General features: G+C 40.8%; 1 protein-coding gene across 1 annotated transcript; it reads left to right on the top strand.

Moving 5' to 3' along the window:
- The first annotated feature begins 1845 nt into the window (after positions 1-1845).
- On the top strand, positions 1846-21711 carry LOC140922565 (uncharacterized). Its single transcript, XM_073372538.1, has 22 exons — positions 1846-1966; positions 3272-3355; positions 4318-4500; positions 4727-4775; positions 6263-6358; positions 6741-6808; positions 7599-7688; positions 8449-8544; positions 9260-9421; positions 9933-10001; positions 11036-11165; positions 12060-12247; positions 12557-12694; positions 13121-13190; positions 13416-13546; positions 14065-14196; positions 15319-15428; positions 15606-15754; positions 16391-16598; positions 16697-16813; positions 17760-18162; positions 18758-21711. The coding sequence occupies exons 1-22, from the start codon at positions 1913-1915 to the stop codon at positions 20822-20824; spliced, it is 4794 nt and encodes a 1597-aa protein (XP_073228639.1). The 5' UTR covers positions 1846-1912; the 3' UTR covers positions 20825-21711.
- Positions 21712-22217: the final 506 nt, after the last annotated feature.

The following is a 22217-nucleotide window of genomic DNA, read 5'->3' as shown; positions in this document are numbered from 1 at the left end:
ACCAGGCTTTGGAGTTTTGGGTTATAATAAAGGTGTTGACTGCTATAACATTTTTCTTCATCTTTTTACTGTTTTATACAACGAGCGTTCGCTCTTCACTTTTTTTCTTTTTTTTGGAGATACAAGGGTACACAGGGGGCACAAGGGGGCACAAGGGGGCACAAGGGGGCACAAGGGGGCACAGAGGAGGACACAAGGGGACACAGGGGACAAAAGCGACCTCCGGGGACACAGGGGAAACAAGGGACACAAGGGGACACAAGGAACACAGGGGACACAGGGAGACACAGGTAACACAAGGGACCTCCGGGGACACAGGGGAAACAAGGGACACAAGGGGGCACAAAGGACACAAGGGGACATAACGAGACATAATTAAGGAGTTTATAATTTTGTCGCGCGAGAGGATTGCAAGCGGAAAGTGATTTCAGTCACTAGTTGCAGTATATCAAGGATGGGGAAAACTGTCTCTCTGTCTGTAAAACGCCTAAAAGGGCTAATGCGGGGAATTATGGCTGCGAAAAAGGCGAGAAAATTTCCAGTGCATTTGCATCAGTTAAAAGGCATGCAATGCCGGGTAAACTAGGTATGTGAAAAGGGTCCCATTCATTGGTAGAAGGTATACTAAAGGGGTACCTTTTCTGTCAAAAATAGAGTATAAAAATAAAGACAGAATAGGATCAGTGGTTGGGACTCCGGTCTGAGCCTCCCCGTATAATACGTTCTTAAGTACCCCTGGAGATAATACCCCTTTAAAAGGTCACATCGATAACAGTTTAACTACAGTTTTCTTGTACTTGTCCATAGCCTGCCAAAACAGACGGTTTCTCCTCGCTTATCGCCGAGTGGGGGACGAGCCCGGGGGGACGAGCGAGGGAAAACATCTGTCGCAGACCACCGCACTGCCATCCGCTTTGTTGACCCAATTCAGTATCAGCAATTCGCGCAAACTAAGCTCCCCATCGATTTTTCCTTTTTTTATAAAGAAATTTTAGCTCAAGAACCATTTAAAATCATGTGTTGTCTCTTGAAGTGGTTTTCTCATCAGTTTTCTCCTAGGAGGATTGCGTGATGAAAATGACCATGCACTAGGGCGAGTTATACGAGGTCTTGCTTACATACATTTCACTTTGAAAACAGAACGTTGGAGTACATCTGTTTTGCCCATCATCGCGTCGTTGTAAGAATTTTTTTACCATTTCCGGGTTCGGGTGACAATAGGCCACATGGACTAAGAGGTCACGTGACCAATGCTTCCTTTAAAAAATGAGTTGGAATCTTGCTGATGCCAAAAATTGATATAGCACATAAACAATATCTTACACGCGAAATTTGAGAGGAAACGTATGTAAGGAAGATATTTTATGGCACTTTGATTTTTCAGCAAAGTAGTATGATTTGTATTGGCCGCTATATTGGAGGGGATACTGTTGCCCTCCAACATGGCGGCCAAAACTAATTTTTTCCCTATCTTGTTGAACGTTTTATAGTTTCGCTCAGATGCTCTGTAAACGTTACTACATAATCTTTTCAACATTTTCCTTGAAGTTTAAGTGTAAAATTTGTATTCAGAAAGAGGTAATTATTAATTTTTAAAAACAACATATTTTGGTCACCTGACCAGCCACCAACTTATTGATTGTAAGAAAATGGTGCGGGTTTGAAAAACCAAATCACTATTATTTTGTTTAAGATATGACCCACTAATCGTTTTTCGAAGAAAAAATCATAACTTTCATTTTCATAAAAACGATGTCACATGACCTCTTAGTGCAAATGGCCTATTTCCGGTTGTTACCCCAAGGCTTGGCTACTGAGCTGCTTGCTTTCGTACAATGGTTACGTACCTCGATCTAATGATCTTTTGTAGCCCAGATGTTATGTTTGTGGTTAAAAACGAGTAGATGATACGATGAAGATAAAAAAGGTATTGATCCCTGCTACAGAACAAGTTGAATCACACACGGTAAGTTTAAACACTTATTATACACGATCTTTGACATGACGCACGATCTTGTTTAGTGCAAGGTATGCAAAACTATTCTAAATATCAGTCCCCTTTGCCAGAAGGCTTTTTATGTCCTGTTTAATATATGTCCCAAGGCTAGTGCAGGAAGACTTTGCATTTCTCCAAAATCGTGGAGAAATTTTCAGGAATAATATCGAGTATTTTAAAAGCTTACGTTGCGTAAAAGCTTTTGCAGATTAGGTATTCGCAGGAAATGTTTAAGTTTTGTACATTTCTAGCTTGGTAATTACTAAATCTGTTGAGAACGTCCACGCATGAAATAGGACAATTGCACGATGACGTCATTTTACTACAACTACCAGAATCCTTGAGTTTGTTGTTTTCTTGTGCAAATTAAGGCTATTGTTCTTCAATCCTCACCTGGATTGACAAATTTAAATAACAAAGCAAAACCGAAATTACTTCTGGTAGTTGTAGTCAAATATCGTCATCGTGCAATTGTCCTATTGTGTGCTAGATCACACATAAAAATTAACATCTAATTTTTTCAACGTATACTGTAAAAAATGTAACAGCCAGTTCTAAGCGTGGCTATTTTGTCCCCTCTTACAACTCCACATACACTACTTACGTTCCTGTGTTTATGCGAGGTGACACCCACTAGGTTCTGGGAAGGGGGTCCTAATTCCGCATTCCTGTTTTTTTTCCATGAGAATCCTGCATCCCAAACTTCTGTCAGTGCTATGCCAAATATTGTTTTCTTCCCAATCCCGCATCCATACCAAATTTTGGTGAATCCCGCTTCCCCGGCAGCAGTCCATTAACATTTTCCAAGCCCCGCGCTGTATTTTGGTCAACTCCCAGATCCTGGGAATAGTTCACCCTTCCACACCCTGACCTACTTTTTAGGGTCAACAAATTCTGCTCATTGAGAACAAAATTTTTACATTTTTACTGGAGATGGGACTGCCATTTACATGTTGTCAACAGAGCCATGCAAAGGTCCAGCCATTTGCAAAATGCAACCTGCATGGTTCAGATTTTTTTAAGACCTTGAGTGTTGTTCCTAGCCTTGGGTTTAAACTTGTGATCTTTTGTCCTGCAAGGCAGCACTCTTCCATTCTTCCAGCTTGACAGTAACTGGCTTGCAGTATAACTGTGACACCTTCAGTTCTGATGATGCCACAGATTGGGGTAAGCTCGGAATATAACAAAATGCAATAGCTTAAAGACGGTTAATTACAACAGATCCGTAGTGATACTACTTGGTTTTTTGTAAGGGTAAATTAAACCTCTTTTCAGGTTTATTATCTTGAAGTGTATACAAGGGAGTACTCTTGGGTTGTTGATAGACGCTACAGAGAGTTCTATGAATTGCATGAAAAGGTTAGTACCTTCAGGTTATACCTGTACGTGTGATACCTGAGCAAGCAGTTATTCAGTCATATACAAACAGTCTATGCTATAGAACATCTCCAATGTAAGGCTGACTTTTTAAAGCACTGTCACCACACTATCACTGAGACAGTTCCCTTGGTTCCAAAGATGCCAAACTTATTCCCTATCATATAGTGTGCCGTACTTCTAACAAACAGACAACTCTCTATTACAGAAAGTACTTTGCTTCCAAAGATACCCAACTTCATGCAAAAGCCTTCATAATATTACCACCTATGTAATTCAGACACTTGGATCTGTCCAAGAGAGGTTTGACTGTTTTTAATCTGTCCATAGTGGACACCTCTTCCTTTATACATGAAGTCTGCATCACAGATGTAATCTTCCCCTGGTTATGCATTGTCTGTGAAGCAGCGTGGATGTAATAATATTGGCTGCACATGAATTTATACCAGCAATACTTTTTTTGTATTACTGTCTCATTCCCCAGGCCGGGTAAATAAAGCTTTTACTTTACTTTACCTTACCGTTGTTCCAGTCCCCCAATGGTCTCAACAAAATACCTGTACCAGAAATGTGTTCTGATTTTTCCTTCAACCTCAACAATAGGATATTTAACAGGCCAGGATAATTGGGGGTAGTCAAAGTCCAGTATACAGATGAGGTCCCAGGACAAGGATTTTTTCACTGTTTCATCACGCAAACATAACCAGAAGTTAAGTCTTGTCTGTGGTGCAGGCTAACCTCTCCTAACCAGACAGTTTTTCTTGCCCCATGAGTGTGAAACGGGTAGAGATCAACCTTGCCCATTAAAATTTAAAATTACATCTACAGCTGGTAGTAGCCACATCTAATTTTTTTTGTAGAGTAATTTAATGAGTTTGGGTGAAAAGAAATTAAGGTCCCAAATGAAACAGTAACATTTCAAGTCATTCACCTTAAACACACAGCTGGTCAAAAATCATGGTGTGGATCGCTCTCTGATACCTCCGAAGAAATATTTTGGATTTCTGCAGCCAGAGTATGTGGAAAAGAGAAGGCAAGCTTTGGAGGCTTATTTTGAAATGCTTTTGGCCAAATTTGAAGACAAGCTGCCCCAGGAGGTTCTGACATTTCTTGACATTAATAAATTTGTGAGTACTTCTTAATTTTTCAACCGCAGAGGATATCAATAAAAGATATCAATTACGTATTTATTATTAAGTAGGTGTTTTGGGGTTAAACTGGAAGTTTATGAATCAGAGCTCAACTACATGTAATGCTTGTGAATGCATGATCTCTTCAAGTACATTGTACTGCTTTTTCTGACAATGGCTTTTAAGTCAATGTTGTTTTTTTTTTGCATGATCAACATTACAGGATGTCTGTGGAGTGACACATTCTTTGGCAAAGGAGTTGTTTACCACTGGTAAAAAGTCTTTACACTGACAGTTATAAAGGTGGCACAATTGTTTTTCTCATGGCTGATATTTTTGTGTTAACAAAGATAAGGAAAAACGATTACCTCAGCTTTACCAGACAAAATACCGTAAAATTCGGAAAATATGCCCTGATGCTTATATTTGTCAAAGGCCTTTTTTGAGGGGCTTATTTTTGGAGGGGTTTATGTAAGGAAGGAAATTTGCCTTTCAAAATCGATTGCAATAGCTTACCGTTGGAAGGAAATTTACCATTTTTGCTTTGTTTTATTTTGTATTTGAGGGCAAATTCCACGTACAAGCCTCCAGGGACATATTCGGAGGGGCGATTTAACAGAGGGTTTTTTGCATTACGAGTTAGGGGGGCTTATATTTGGAGAGGCTAATACATGGTGGGGCTTATTTGCAGAATTTTACTGTATTCAAATTGGTTATGATTAGTGTTATGTTGACAACAAAGTCGTCATAGTATGGATGGTATTGGCCTTTAAAAAATCCAATTGAGCCACCTTTGAAAGTTAGATTATATTAAATGTCACAGCGGCAAATCCAGAGGGAGGATCTGGGGGGCAGTGGACCTGCTTCCCCTCCTTCCTCCCAATATGCGCTCATCAGGGACAGATCCAGAAAATTCAGAAAGGGGTTTCCGAGACACTTACCAGCTCTACTCTAGATACTTTTTATTTTTTTTGAGACACAAATAATGCAAAGTTTCAAAGGAAAAGGGGTGGCTGTGGTCTCCTTAACTCACTCCTAAACCCACCAATGCTTATGAGACCAGAAATGTTTATATAATTTAATGACTGATTGCCTAAGACTGAAATAATATCACTAACCCTGTATGAGCTAGGGGTGGCACATTCACTAAGAAAATAATATTTACAGAAATGAAAAACCATTAAATATAATCAGGATGAGCAAAAATTCCAATTCAATTCCTGGATTGACCAAGTGCTGCATTATTAACATTATACATGCAATGCATGTCAGTTAGTGAAAATAGGCACCTGTTTATTTTGGTAGCCTTTTAGATTTGATTTACCTTGGTCCTTCAAAGTTATTTTACGAATCTGCTGGACTGGCATAATAACATTATTAGATAATCTAGATAATAGTAAAAATAATCACACAAGAGAGTGAATAAATTAGGAAAGTGTGCACGCCTTCTCTTTTAACATTAACATTAAAGCCAATCACAATTTAGCTAAAGCTCTTCAATACTGAATGCTTTCAATGCATTATTTCAAACAAAAACCAGATTTTTTGAAACCCACTTTTTAATTCTTTGATAGAAGAGGAAAAGTTATACCCTCAGGTATTCACGATAACTAATTATAGACACGTGAAACAGATCACAGAAAATGCCTGGGTACTGTAGCAAGAAGATTAGTTGGTCAGGGTCAGAATTATTGAGGTTTAACTGCATCGTGGTTGAAAGGTCACTGACTGAACTTTTTATAATGATAATTTTGCTAAGGTGATGAGATTCTAACCAAAGAGCAGCAATTTACTCTGACACCCCTTCAGCTTCACTGTATCACAAGCAGGCTAGGAATGGCTGCCCCTACATGTGGTATGTACCTCACTTTTTCATTTTCACGATGATCATATCCACATCAATATAGGAGTCTTCAGTTTCAAGGACATCGAGTAGCATTTCTTTTAGTGATCTTTTAAAAGCTTTTTTCAGTCTTTCTTTAAGAATTTGAGGTATCCCATTCCAAATTTTGACCCCAACACGCAAAAAAGCATTTCATTTGACATTGAGTCGAGATTCTTTAGTATAAAAATGTTCAGAGGTTGAGGCACGTGTGTTGTATATGTTGCATATGTTGCAATAAAGTCACCCTTAGAATATAAAAGCATTGTTATCTAAAAACTGGCCTCATTCATACAAAGGGACCACTGTAGATCTATGGCAATTTATTTTGTACTTCTTGGAATTTTTTTTACAGATTCCCACATTCCTCATGGAGAAATAGGAAATTTGTATGATTTTTTGTATCAACTGAAGCACTTAAAGGTAATGAACTACTTAGGTGCAGTTTGACTTAGTAGTATATTTTTCTATATAAATTTTCTATATAAGCTACCTTCTAATAAGTAGTAGTATTTTTATATTCGGTTGTAAATAATAATTGTCTAATTCAACCTCTGGGTTGCAATGTGATTATCAATAAACTATCCCTCTGTCAGTCAATCCGTCTGTCCGTCCATCTGTCCATCTGTCCGTACATCCATCCGTCTGTCCATTCATCCATCCGTCCGTCTGTCTGTCCATCCATCCATCCGTCCGTCCGTCCGTCCATCCGTCCGTCTGTCCGTCTGTCAGTCTGTCCATCCATCCATCCCTTTACATCCATTTATGCCCTAGGATCTATGTCCGTCAGTCCGTCCGTCTGTCCATCCATTTACATCCATTTGCATCCATTTATGCCCTGGGATCTATTGTCAAGGGGTTGTACGTGCAGGGGTCCTACCCCTGAGGTTTTACTTCAAGGAGTCTTATTTCGAGGGGTCCTATAGCCAGGGTTTTATGTTCAGGGATGTCACATTAAGGGGTCTTACAGAGAGATGTCCTACATCCAGTGGACTTACATTCAGGGGTCTTACAGCCAGGGATCTTACATTCATGGGGTCTTTCATTCACTTACCTCTGTCCCCCGGGCAATTGTTTTGGAACGTTTTGACTGTAACAAGTTTTTCTAGATTGTTTAAGCTGAATCTGTAAAAAACAATGTGCACTTTACCTATCTGTAGTATTTATTTCCCGATTTCTCCATTGTTCATTTGCAGTTTTTTTGCACTTTTAGGTTTGCGGTGGGAAAAAACTGGTAGAACTTAGTGATAACATAACTTTGAAGTGCAACATCGCCATCTTCAAATCCTTGACAACACTTGAGGTAATAATTTGTAAAATAATGAAATACCATGCAAACAACTGTACCAGCACACATGGAATTTTAGTCAATAATCACACTTGTTTTGTTCCATGAAAATATCTTTCTAACACTTCCCCCACAGAGGGTCTTTAGGTGGCGTAAATCCCAGGTGGCGGGGTTTAAGCCCCTTAATCCATCATCAGAGAGGAGAAGTGTGACGTCAGGTTACCATGGTAGCAAAATCAACAATCTTTCTTGACAGAGACGGCCATTTGCATTGTCGAACGATGGAAGAAAAGTATGGGCCACTGTTTTGTTCCTGAGTGTAATCATGTACAGGAAAGTCATACATCTCATATTTTCTGTCATAACTGCAGGACCACGGTTTGTTGAGATCCAGAAACCATGGCAACCAAGGCAACGTAATGTAACGACTTCTCCTCTCCTTTAAACAGAGAAATTAAAAAACATCCTGTTTGAATAGGGACCAAGGGACTGGACCCCCAGGTCATTTATAACCTTTCACCTTACTGATGAAGATTGAGCGATGTGAGCGAAATCTCCAAATGCAAGATTTTTATTATTTATTTTGCTCTGAGTTTAAATTGGAATTCTTTCAAGGATATTTTCTCAGAGGTGGTTTACTGGCATAATACATGTACCACACATCATGTTAGAAGAACTGTCACGAAAAAAAATTGTGTACGCAATATGTTCAGTTTTAGAGCCGTGGCGGTGTTACATGTAATTTAATATATGTCATCATTATTTCGTTGTTTAGATTGATAGTTGTGAAGTGGAACCCTTTGAAGGATTAAGCGTCGTCCAGGCTCAAATCAGTAAACTAACTGTTCACCAGTCCGTTCACTTGTTAAAGGTAAAAAAAATATAATTAAATAAACAAACGACTTAATTTTAGTGTCAAGTGCTAATTGAGGACACAATACTGCTCATACTAAAGACGAGACCACTATTTCTAGATATCGTGGAGCCACGCAAAGGCAAAGAAAAAGCAGTACTTTTCTCTTAATTATTTTACGACCCTGAGGATTTGTCCTGCCTCAGATATCATTAAAGTGTTGACCCTTTGCTCTGCAGACGAGTGTTCAATATTTTTATATACCGTTTCGTTCTCTTCACTCCGCTGATCACCTTTACAAGTTTCTGCTGTCACAACAACCTCCCTTAGTCAAAGGGCTCACTCTTTTGTACACGAAACTTTGGAACACTCGACTAAATGTAGCTTATTCATTCTATAAAATGGTCTGAATCTGTAGCCATTTTTAAAAAAGAAACGCGAGATATTTCGTTTTCTCGACGACGTTTTAACCGCAGATACATGTAGATAACGTAGTTAGTCGCATTTTTACTTGCGTTACGTTTTTATTCTTAGTTAGTCAAAGCTCATAGCGAACGTTAAATCCACCGACAAGAAACTTTCATGATCATCATCATCATCATTATCATCATGATCGTCAATGTGCCAATTGAACTACAGCAGTTGAGCTGCTGTTGCTGGAAATCAGAAGCTAATAATTTGAATTGAATATGTATTTTTGTCGACTGTTTCTTTCATTTTTTCTTAATTTTAGGACATCCTAGTTGACGATGAGATTTGGGAGCAGGGAGTACTGGAAACTGTCGACGTAGATGGCAATACATCACTCAGCCCGCAGTCCAACTTTCGAGCGTGGACTGCTCTGACTGAAGCCGATTTCAGCAGAAATGACCTACCGTACATTGATGAATCAGTGGTAATTGTTTTTCAAAACAGTGTCCAACTTCGAAATTTAAGAAAAACAACAACTTTTCAGCCTGTATGGTACTGATTGAGAATAGCACCGTGTGATGGATCTACTATAGAGGTTTCATTTGAAGGATCATCCACTCTTCACCCACAGAATTTGAAAGCTAGAAATGCATTGATTACAGTTCCTACTCCCTTCTTTACGAGTTGGTAACTAAAAGTAAGAAAGTCTAGGGCTGACAGATTTAGTATTAAGAGAAATATGGACAAACACAGCGATGTATTTCCAACAATGAGAACGTCACTAAAATCTTCGTGCTTTTAAAACGAAATGGTTGTCTTTTACCACGAACAACAAAAAAATTGCAACTTGAAATAGTTGGCCACACAGTAATCAGTTTAATCCCGTTTAAGTCTCTTCGCGGGGACTTCTTTTGTTTCTTAGTCTAGCTATATATATTCCTTAAGTTAGAAAATATTGTTTTACCAATTTTTGATGTAGTGTTTCTTTTTCCAAGACTTTGCTGCCGGAAGTAGTCAGCTTAAATCTCAGTTACAACAGCATTGAATGCATTGAGCATCTTCAGGTGGGTGAAGTGAAAATGATGCTTGGTTTCGAGAACAGAGATCTTGAGCATCAGGCTTTTTATAGGAAACCACAAACTATAGTTTGCGGTTACTATTGCAGTCTGGAAAGAAAGTCAATTTTACAGCTCGCCATTTGGACAAGCTGTAGACTAGTTAGCTATACCAGCGCAAGAGTCATTTTAACGAGCCCGAAACTGAAAAAATGTTTGATGAGAAGGATTGACTATAGTTCTTGTGTAATTTTAATTCCCCCAAACCTTCTCCTGCCTGTCGGGCAAGTTAAGAACAGAATTCACTAGCCCAATAGCAATGTCGACTAGCTATCGGAAACGACTTGCGGCAGGTTTCCAGGGTTAATTTTAGCGTGGCGCTCGTACAGTTGTCGTTTCGTACCGACATGTTGTTTTTCATCAAGTCTAATTCCTTTGATTATTTCATCGCATAAGAAACATGAATTCATTTATTCGAGTGAAAAAACCTTTCTATGACTCACTGCAGGCGAATATGGAAACCTATTGCTCCCAGTTTAAACGTGAAACTGTATCGTTATAATGGCAAAAAACAGCCGTAAATCGCTAACCGTTTACAATAGGAACCTTAAGATCCGAGGACAGCGACGGCGTGAAAACGTCGCTTAAAAAGTGAATTGGCCTTTTTGCAATCTTCATCGCGACTGTTCTAAGTTACTTACTTTGTCAAATGTAGGCGAACGCTCCTGAAGCTGAATTCTAACGAACCAAGTTCCAAGTTCAGAAACAGGAAGGAAATTTCGTCGTCGCTTGTTCACCGTCATTTTAAACGTGAAACTAGGCATTTTCACGTGGTAGTCGTGCAGTAACGGCAAAGAAATGTACAAAAAAAGCGTGATGCACGTGCAGAGTTATTGTTTTGCTAATTAGACCTATTGTTTTGTTTTGACGTTCCCGTCGCCGTTGCCGGTGCCGTCGTTGGATCTTAACGCACCTAGTAACGTTCTATATAAGTGGTATTTTCATTAACTATATTTTTAATATTTTTTACTTTTGCATTAAAGGCTTTGTCGAATCTGGTGGAGCTGGATTTATCTCATAACAAAATAGCAAGTCTTGGAAGTAACTTGAACACAAAGCTGGGAAATATTAAGAAACTTAATCTAGCAGGGAATGAGCTTGATAGTGTGCAAGGTACGAAGTTCTGAAAGAACCTATGTTCATGCTTGGTGGCGGTCATTGTGCCCGTGTACGGTACAAACTGGGCACTAATGTCAACATAATCTTTTTTCAAGTGCTCAAGCCAGAATTCGGGAATAGTCCGGGTACCCGAGTACGAGATCGAGACCTTTTACTCGGGCACTAAAGGGGGCACCGGTTCCCTGTTGAACACGTTTTCTGTTTGTTCCAAGGCAATCCACTGCGTGTACTTTCTTCCACTCTCACGTATAAAAATGGCATCTGAAAGAGTGCGATGGAGCAAATATGGACATTGTTGTATAGTGATTGGGTACCAAGTGAACACAACACTATTCTGTACCGAGCAAGTTTGAACATGTCCTCTCTGGGTATTGAGTGTTTTTCAGTATGTGGACTGTGAACGAAGCGGCCATACACCTTATTGAAAATGTGGCAATATTATTCTCATATTTGTCTTAATTAACCCTCTTTGCCTCGATTGCGTCTGTAGAATTCTAAGTGACTGCGAAACGAGGTATTTAGGGCCAAATATCATGAAGACAAAGCACTAAGTGAATTTGTCAACGTTTTTGATTTTGGGATAAGGTAAACCCATCCTCGCTCCCCCCTGTTCGCACTGCGTTAAAGAGTAGCACATGAACCTGTCCGGTATGTGACGATCAATCCGCTTTCAAGATTGGCTTGGCGCAGCCTCGCTCCATTACAGATACCGAGACAAAGTCACCGTTCTCTTGAGTGTACGGAAGCCCTGTCTGTCCGATATGATTTTCGTACCCTCGCAAGACTATCCGTTTTAGTGTAGACTGTATAATATAGTGTACCAGTGGTTGTTCAGTGTATCAGTGGTTGCGACATAACGTAATCCTGAGTTCTGTTGCTCTCTTTCAGGACTTGACAAGTTGTATTCCCTGACTGCTTTGAACCTCCGAGAGAATAACTTCACGGATATAGGCTCTGTACTGACCTTGGGAGAGCTACCATGTCTAGAATACATTGACTTCAGGGATAATGCGGTCACTAAGGAACCAATGTACCGTATTCGAGTCTTTACGGCCTTTGATGACCGGGCTGAACAGGTAAAGATTTTTGGTGTGGAATTATCTCATTTTAAGAAAATACTAAAAAGTTTAAATTAAGTAATAAGTATGAATGATGATCTTAAATCTTTTCCACCTTAGACTTCACGCCATGTTTTGCTTCACTTGATGTTAACAGCTATTAGCCCGTAGTTCGAGGAGGCCTTATCTCTCATAAATGAAACAGTGTTGTCATTCCATTTTGTGCTATTGTCTGTCAATTAAACCAATCATATACTCCAAAACACGTCTATAAAAACATTTGAGGCAATTATTGCCTTATTCATGTAGTGTCACGACTTATTTCAGGTTGAACTAGATGGAAATCGTCCAACAAGCAGAGAGATGAACAGGATCCGTGAACTTCTCCAAGAGGAACAAAATTTTGAAATCATCAATTACCCAACACCTCCTCAGTATTCAGTGCCGAAAAAAAGTCATAAAAAGGTAAGAAATGTAGAAATTCATTAGCGCGGTTTTCATTTCAAATCATATGCAAACACCTTTGATGCCGTGTATGATGCCACTCCTCACCCCACCCCTCCCCGGGAGAAGACTTGCCTGGGGTATGTAGATAATAACTCTTTAAAACAAAGGAATTACTCTGTATCTAGAAGTTTTTACCCAACTTTTGTGCAACCTCTGCCAGGTGGCACTCTCGTGAGGCGGCCACACATAAAAATTAGCGTGTTCTTTGCACACTTAAAGTAAAAATCACACTCTAAACTTCATAGTATTGATGAATTCTTGCCAACAGATAAAAGGATAGTTTTAAAAAATTATCAGAAACATGTGGTTTTTAAGGGGCCTCTTTGAGGTTTTTATCGGATTCTGGTCTAGTTCAATGTTTCCTTATTTCAATGTCTTATTTAGGGGAAAAGTGTAGACCGAGTTATATGCCTTAACGATGCAACGGACTTTCAGTCAAGCTCCTCTGTAACAGGTACGATCCGTTTTTTGTTCAACCTCGTTCCCAGGGTTCTCTCCTACCCACCTACGGAGCGAGAGTAGGGCGGGTAGGAGAGAACCCTGGGAACGAGGTCGGTTTTTGTTTTGTTTTGTTTTTTTTTTTTTGAAAAGCACGTCATAAATTTTTTGTATCTGTGCATGTATTTGTCGCATGCTGTACTACTGTGAGACTTGTTTTGAGCTTCACATTATGTTGCAGATTCCACGAACTCGTTTGTGGATGACACAGATCAAGAGTTTCGTTCCAAAGTGGAAAAAATTCGCCAGATCGGAGGTGATTCGTGGTTGAAGATATTAGACGAAATGCAAGGAGAAGCAGAAATGACTCAGGTTTGTGTTTAGGCCGGCCAGCTTATCAAAACGGATACGTGGAGCTAGAAAGACAGAAAAAACGTTTGCAAGCCGTCTTCTGTTGTACGTCTTCCACCCGCCGTTTTGCCCACCTAAGTTGACAGTCAATATTAATCTAATCAAAGAGGAGAGATTTGTCACAAATTTCAGCTATTCTTATCCCGGAATACTATCAAGCAAATGCAACCTAGCTTTGGTCTACCGACTAACAACAGTCTTCATGGGGTTAACTGCTAGCGTTCAAACAGCAAAACGTTTGTGACATAAGGCGAAAAAATGTTAACCGTAGAAATATTTCTCGTATAGCCATAGTCAGTTATTCTGAAGGTGACATGTTTGGTTTTTTTAGAGTAACAAATCTCTAGAAGTATCTTTTTCAGCCCAGAAAGGTTCTAAAGAGACCCTATTGAGATCTCTTAAATGCGTTTTACAAGAACAGATTTGTTTTACGTATACGACAAAGCTCAACTGACTAGTCTGTTTCGTTTGCCCTTTAGGTTGGAGGGAGTGACCAAATGCATAGTGGTAGTGAAAAGAGTCCATCGGAGCTCGTAAGTTATCCGCAGTCTTCCAAAGTTGACACGATCAGTGGAGGTAGTGCCAGTCCTCCCAATCAAAGAGAAGAGCAAGTAAGTACGTCAGCTGTGTTTGCTGAGTCTGCAACATATATTTTTAAAACACAGATTTGAAGGAGCTACCCTGAGTGAGTCATCCAGTTTGGATTGTAAGGTCAGCCTCGTATTCGAGCAAACTTTTCTTCATATACGGTAAAACTCCGAAAATAAGCCCCTCCATGTATAAGCCCCCCAAACCGGTAACGCAGAAAACCCTCCGTTAAATTGCCCCTCCAAATTTAAGCTCCCCCCCCGGGGGGGCTTGTACTTGGAAAATTGCCCTCAAATACAAAGTAAAACAAAGCAAAAACGGTAAATTTACTTCCAGCTATAAGGCCAGCCCAATCGATTGTGAAACGCAAATTTCCCTCCGTAGATAAGCCCCTCCGAATATAAGACCCTCAAAAAGGGCCTTTGAAAAATATACCTTTTTATAGGAAATTAACGTTCCATGAAATTAAGGTATTGGAAATTAAGGCGACTTAAATTAACGCGAATTTAATGGGAAACGACTTTCGAATAAAGAAAATTAACGCGAAGGAGGAGGTAGAATTTCATGATAAAGGAAATTAACGCGATTAATTACGCAAAATCAAAGGGGAAGATATTGACATCACTTCTAACAGCGACAACGATGAAGATGAACTCGAAATATTGAAAACCTTCGCCTTAGCTTTTGTGAAAGATGAAAAATAAAGGTAAATGGAAAGAAAAAAAGCTTGTTGTTAATGTTTTTTAGGTGTCAAGAATGTCTGGACAGGTTCTAAAATTGGGGTTAAAATACTGGAAATTAAGAGCGCGGAGATTAACGCTGCACTTAATTAACGTCGCGGAAATAAACGTTCAACAAAATTAACGCGATTTAAATTAAAGCGAATTTTAGCGATTCGCGTTAATTTCATGGAGCGTTAATTTCCTATAATAAGGTAATCCCCGGGGCTTATTTTCGGAATGTTACGGTAAGCCGGGTCAACTTGGTCAAGGCCAGACAATCAAAGCATGCGCGAGCACAGTTGGCTTGGGCAAAGGGATCAACTGTTTTCTCAAATAGACGCTCACTAAATTTGACTCCGTTTGGATGGTGACCCACTTTTTTGATAACTTTTCTCCCACTTATAAACATTTTTCCCTCGAAAGGAAACCTCTGACGAACCAGTGGATGATGATCATCCTCGTAGGCTGCAGTTTGGATTTGCACCCGAACTGGAAAAACTTATTCACGAAAAAGTGGAATCAAGTGCTGATTTGTACGTATAGCTCTCTAGAAACGGTTCAGTGAATTTATGTTTTATCTTGTTTATAAAAAGCATGACACAGATTGTATGTTTAAGGTGATTTTTTTAGATTGAGACTATTTCATTTTGCTCCAATAGAGCGTTTCCTCGAAGTTTTGTCCTTTGAGTTAAATTTTCCTTAAATTTTAGGACCTCAGGCACATATATGGTAGAGGTGGAGGTGGAGGAGCGTAATAAAGGGGGTACAGAGGAGAGAATGGTTGGAGTGGACCTTGACAAAGGGCTCATTCTTGAGATTAAAATATCTACTGGTGAGACCTTTGCCAGACATCGTTTGGGTAAGCGAGGCCGTAAAGAATACATTTTTTCCTGTTAGTCTAGTTTGAAATCCGTACTGTAAATTACTTAATGAGTCTTCCCTCCCCCCCACCCCTCGCAATGTATGGCGTAAGGAAGAATAAATAAAATAAATATCCTATTGTCCCCAATCAAACATGTGAGCGTTTTAAGCTTCGTGTAAACGGACGCAACATTGCTTGCCAACAACTCCCAACATTGTTGGCTGTTACATGTTGCGTCCGTTTGCACACCCTGTTGCATGTTGTAGCACAAAGTTTGAAACCGATCAAACTTTTAGCTACGTGCAAACAGACGCGAGGAGTTGTTGCGTCCGTTTGTACGTTTCTTTTTGAGTATTGCGTCATTTTGATCCTATGCTTACTAGTATTTTTAAAGCATAAATTCCTTACGAAAAGAAAGGAGTTTTGCATCAAAACAAGGTCAATCTTAGCCTCACGTTCTTTCAGAAGCTAGGACGAAGCCAGGCCCACAACTAGTGCACGTAATATCGAAGTCAGTGGCGAAGCGAAACACGAGTGCACTTGTCAAATTGATAACCTGAATATTTTGAGTGGATCAGATTGGTCCACTGGTCTCTCTTAATAGTTATTTTTATCGTGTCCTTCATTTCTCAGAGGATATCAGCAGTGTTGACATCCTGCAACTCCATGGCGTTTTCTGCGTCGACATCCGGGACATCTTTTCCAAGGAATGGCGACGTCACAGGGATAGTCTGACTTCCGGATACAACAAGGGCTATCGACAAGTGGCTCAGTACCGCATGCGTTCTGTGGACGATGCCGCTGAGTTGTTTGCACTGCTGTACAAGTTTATCACAGAAAGGTGACGATTTTCGTAGAGAAAAAATAGCATACTGATATCAGACTGAACAAATCAATAAATATCAATGTTGAGGTGCTTTTGTCTGACTCCCATTCCAGGTCATCAAAGGAGTCAATTCCTAGCATCTCAGTGCAAGAGCCACTTGATGACGTGTTTTCTGGGAATGTTGTGGAATGGCCCAATCCCCTTGGAGTTCAAGATAAGCTCGTGCACAGGTTTCTGGATTTTGCTTTGAATACTGATTATTTTTTTGTAATTGCCAAGAATTACCTGAAGAGTTGAGGCGTTTATGATTGGCGCGCTGGACTTTTGAATTTAAGACTGCTGATTCACGGCTTAGTCCCAGCTTTCCTACTTAACTTCGCCGTTTTTATTACTCTACGGCAAAAGGAGGTGGGATCAGGGAGGAAATTAGCCCTATTTTAACTAATCAAAATGTTCCTTGCGACAATTATTTTATCGTGGTGTTATTTTACACCTAACCTATTTTATCGCTAGGAAATAATTCATGCTGTCGATATGGAGGTGATAACGAAAATTTCCAGTGCAACGTGTCTTAGGTTCGGTAAATTTTCTAGCCAAGCCATATGAAGGAACAACAATTATTTACCTGTTTGAACGAGTTAGAAGGGTGCTTGGCGCTAACTTAGTTTTCGAGGAGTAACCTTTTTTGTCACACACCACTGGTAGCCATGCCAAGCCGACCGCAGCAGTCAGTAATGGCGGACGCAACAAAAGTAACTGCCCGCCTTTCGGTCACATGACCTGTACCCAGGCCCCCAGTTGTGTGTGAGAAAAACATTGTCCGCTTATTTCGTTATCCTAAGGGACAGACCATTAGAAAAGTTATTGCGCAAGGGAAAATTAAATGAAAAAAAATTGATGCACGTCAATTAATCCTAAAAAATATTCATGCTTTGGCCTAACAGGAATTCGTACAAGGAATTTGATAACGAAAAAAATTCTTGCGGCTCGAAAATTCCCCTCACCCCCCCCCCCCCCCCCCCATAACGTTTCTAATGGTCCGTCCCTAAGCCAGTGGAAAATTACCCTTGGTAAGGAAGAAATTTACCGCGGGGGAATGGAAATCGTCAAAGCGCAACCTTGCCTTGGAGAGAAAAAACAATCCTCGTCTCATTAACCACACTCCTTTTTCGTTAGGTTTTTCGACAAATTTCTTCACAAACGCGATTCGAAAGCAGATGTTGACAAACAAGCAAGGCAAGTGACCAAAGACCTTATCCTGGAAGGACGCTCCACTAAAAGGACCCAAACAATTTACCAGGCCCTTCATGCTGAGTTCATAGATGTAGGGTGCTTAAGACACGATCGCTCCGGGGCCTCTCCAGAGAGGGTCCGTTTGATTTTATGGTCTGGGTGCCTCCCGTATGTGTGCCCCGAGCGAGAGCTTCCCATCTGCTTGCTGATGACAAACGTCAATATTTATTTGTTCCACTCGTCGCATCTTGATTGTCCCGAGCGTGTCCGAGCGGTGACAAAGGCGAGTGATTTGCGACAGATCCTACAGTGCTTTTACAGTTTCCCCGTTCGTGAATTAAACGAGGTAAGTGATTGATTTTTGTTATTGGGTTAGTCATGTATACGACCTGTCAAATAGTCTTTCACCATTTAGATAGCCAGTCAGTCATTCAGTCGGTCAGTCAGTCAGTCATGCAGGGAGGTAGTCAGTCCGTTTGTCAGCCCATCAGTCAGCCAGGCAGTTAGTCAGTTAGTCAGTCAGACAATCAGTTAGTTCGTCGGTTAGACAGTCTGCCAGTCAGTCAGTCAGACAATCAGGCAGCCAGCCAGTCAGCCAGTCAGCCAGTCAATCAGTCAGTCAGTCGGTCAGTCAGTCAGGCAGTCATTTCGTCAGAAAGCCAGTCAGTCAGTCAACCAGAGACATCAAGACAGTCAATTAACTAATTAAATAATTAGTCAATCATCATCAATCAGTCAGTCAGTCAACCCATTCCTTCCCTTTCTTCATTTCTTCTTCTTCTGTTTTTTTGAATTGCTCAAAATTCAAATTTCCTAAGGCAACTTTCTTTTCTTCTGAAATGTTCCCCGGTTTCTCTGAAGAAGACCAAAAAGACTTCTACACTTAAGGAGCTTCCTTTTTCCTCCGGAAATGAAGTGTATTCTTTGTGCTTCTTTTTCAGGTGGTGTTTGGTTTATACGATCAAGGATTTAGAATGGAGGTCAAGCTGCATGGTCCTCAAGGCACCTTCACCGTCCTCACTCGTGATGCGGAAAAAACGGACAAATTTTTAGTAACCTTAAGCGACGTCCTTGGAGAGCCCCTGGACAAGGAGCAGTCTCAGGTACCACGAATCAGAAGACAGTTTTCGTCCGGGAGTCTTCCCAGGCTGAGCTTTCCCGATGAAGAGAAAATCAACAAATTAAAATCCGAACTGGCAAAGTCCGGTACAGACACACCAGCTGACGACCAGAATTTGCTGATGTACTCCATCGTCCGAGAGATCCCTGAGTGCGCCTTGTTTAACGCCCAGGAAAACGGAGATCTCACGAAGATGCTCCGAAGTTTGATCGTGACAAACTCGGAGGTTTTTCTTTGCGACGAAGATCACGTTCATTGGCCTCTGCCTTCGTTTGTGCGGGCTCCACCGTCCACACCTCAATGGGTGGTTACCAAGTCACAGCGGATCAATAAAATAATTGGTCTAGATGTCTTTGAGCTTGGGAGAAATGCTAGTGAAATGCTTGGTGTATACGGCCTGTCTTTAATTTTCGAGCATGAAGAAGTTGAGGCGACGGCCTCTGGCGAGCAAAATTGCTGGCACTTAGTTTTCAAAGCCTGCGATGAGCGCACGCAACTTCAGCGTTCTCTCTCACAAGTTTGGAAAGGGGATTTCCAAGCAGATCTTAAAATCACTTATTCCAAACCAAAGTCGTTCCCTGGTATTCAGGGAGGGAAGGATCCAAACGGCTTTCTCTCGTCGATGTCTTCAATAAACGGGCAACACACCCCCGTGGGTTCCCCTGTGGAACCAAAAAAGACCCATCAGCGGGTGGGTTCTGATAATTTGCCGATTTTGCAGGCAAATGTACTGAATGGCTTGGAGAGCTTAGTAACTTTGGATAGAAAGTTGCTGGACAAGTTTTTCCGTCGATGCATTTCACAAAAAAGCAAGAGTGAAGAAGAAACCCTTTTACACGTCCTATGGACCGGCTGTACGCCTTTCCTTTTTCCTGCGCAGGAATTCAAAGTCTGTGTTTTGTTAAGCAACTTGTACGTGTATATTTTAGCGGAGAAAAAGCACAAGGACTTGATTAGTAAGAAAAAGGAGGGTAAACTCAGGAATTGCGAGGGATTTGAAGACGTTAAGCCCACGATTTGCTTTAATTGGATCCCCATCAGCAAGTTAAGACAAGTCTGTGTTGGATTGTTTGATCAAACATTGAGACTGGAGACTGAATTGAAAGAAGACACTTTCACTTTCATTACTCGTGATTTTCATCTCACGAACACATTCCTGGAACGCTTAAACGCCATTTTATCGTCAAAGCACACCAGCGATCCTTCACCCCCGAGAGCTGAAATCCTTACCACGAGCATTTACGACTCTCAGCCGACGTCCGAAGCCGATCACTGCTCATTCACGAAGACAGACTACCATCATGTTAACAACGGGGTCAAGTTTATTTACCCAAACGATGACACTTTGGAGATCCTCAAAGACGCTATTTCGGACTTTAGTCGCACCTCGGTTGACTGCAGCCATCTGAAAGACGTTGTCATCCTTGTCTATCTTTTAGTTTTTCACGAAACGAAATCGAACGTCGAAGAACCACGGACGCTCGTCATCATGGACAAATCTCTCTGCCTTTGCATCGAGGATCACGTAAATTATCCATTGCCGCTCTTCGCAACCGGGCTTCCAGAGAGCCCGCAATATAACGTGCAGGACTTGCGTGACATCAAGTCGCTGTCACGCGTCGAATTCAGCGACTTTAACTCGTGCGACTTTAAAATGGTTTTCTTGCCGACTCAGCATCAAGACGAGGACGCACCTGAGGGATTTGATTCCGCAAGTATGGGAGATTTATGCGTTATTACGCATGCGTTGGGCTTCGCTAACCGTGAAATCTGCTGGCGGATTGTTGCCCAGACGTACGAGGAAAAAGAAAAGGCTTTGAGTCTGATTTGTAAGCTTTGGTCGGACATTCACGGCGGAGCGCTGCCTGTTATGAAAGCTAAGGGATGATTCCTCAGTACTTTTAATTTGGAGAACAATCTTTACTTAGGTAGCTTTTATTTTAGGCAATCTTGATGTGGATTAGGCGATTGAAACTTTGATCGCCCACTTCGGAACAAAGCAACCTTGTTTGAAACCTGGATCGTTAACGTTTGGAGGCCCATTTCTCAGAATGCTCTCTGGATCTGGTTTCAGATAAGGCTTTGCAGTTAGTGAGTTAATTGTTATCTATGCCTTAGTTGCGCTTAAGTCACCCACAGGCAGACTCGCTATCCTGCAACTCGTTTATTCTCTTAGGCCACACGCTTTTAGAAAGGGTTAAAATTATCACACACTGTAAAAACCGTCCTAAACGAACCGTAGTTATATGTGTGCTCCTGAAGTGGTGCTTATAAAGGCGAACCGCGCCTAACGAACACTTCTATCAAATGGGCGGCAGTGCCTCATTAATACGGACACTCATCTTTGCCCCAAAGATTCAAACTTCACACAATCAGTGCCTCTAATATAGACCCCTTCAAAATGGACCCGCGTGTCTGTATCGAGGTACACTGCAACCTGGGTCAAAATTTTACGCTCAAAATAGTCCCACAAGGCATTTCGACACAACACCAACCCAGTCTTCAGTGTGCGACCTCAATTGGCCGATTGTAACAGCCAAATTGATCATTTTTTATCGTATTCGGCTTTAAACGAAAAAAAAAAGAGAAAACTTATTCCGGATAATCAAGCTGCAGGCTGTTTTTTTTTTACTGTAAGTATGTACGATTTGTAGATATCTTTTTAGAAAAGTATTTTAGGTAAACAAAGTGCTTAGTATTTCTTCAAAATGTTATCGTGTAATGTATAGCACCTTTTAGAAATTCATATACTTGAAATATATTTATAGTTTATGCTATCAATGTTTTTAAGACTTTTTTTTATCCTATTCGTAAGTAACACTCCGGCTCTTGAAACATCGAAGCCCGTCCACCTATTCACTTTCACATAGACCATAATGCACCGTGTTTATCCCCCAAAATTGTGCATAACCATTGTCTTCGATTTGTCGTGGGACGACTGTAATACCCAGGAGAAATTGGAAACAATGGATGTGTAAAAAATTATTATTTTTTGGTTTGGGGGGGGGGGGGGGGGGCGGGTAAAACAAGGTGCACTTAGGTCTATGAGAAAATGGTGAGGTGGGGGTGGTGGGTATGTGTGTGTGTGTGTGTGTGTGTGTGTGGTGTGGGGGGGGGGGGGGGCGGGGGGAGGCGATTTTCAGAGCGGGGCAGTTTCAAAAAGTGACATCTGCAACAAGAGAGGTCACGTTCAATTTCCTTTGTCATGCATAATACTGTCTTTCTGTATTAATTTAATAACAAGGGGTTTAACAGAAACGTTAGGGACAGAAGAACTGTTT

Source organism: Porites lutea, chromosome 13, assembly GCF_958299795.1.
Source record: "Porites lutea chromosome 13, jaPorLute2.1, whole genome shotgun sequence".
NCBI lineage: Eukaryota > Metazoa > Cnidaria > Anthozoa > Scleractinia > Poritidae > Porites > Porites lutea.
Note: the sequence above shows the minus strand (reverse complement) of the source record. Positions and strands in the feature narration are given on the sequence as shown.

Bases quoted from the DNA above. Each gene is read 5' to 3' on its own strand.
- LOC140922565 (XM_073372538.1), top strand. From the start codon at position 1,913: ATGAAGATAAAAAAGGTATTGATCCCTGCTACAGAACAAGTTGAATCA. The intron at 7,689-8,448 runs GTAATAATTTGT...TTCGTTGTTTAG, and splicing joins AATCCTTGACAACACTTGAG to ATTGATAGTTGTGAAGTGGA. The intron at 13,191-13,415 runs GTACGATCCGTT...ATTATGTTGCAG, and splicing joins GTCAAGCTCCTCTGTAACAG to ATTCCACGAACTCGTTTGTG.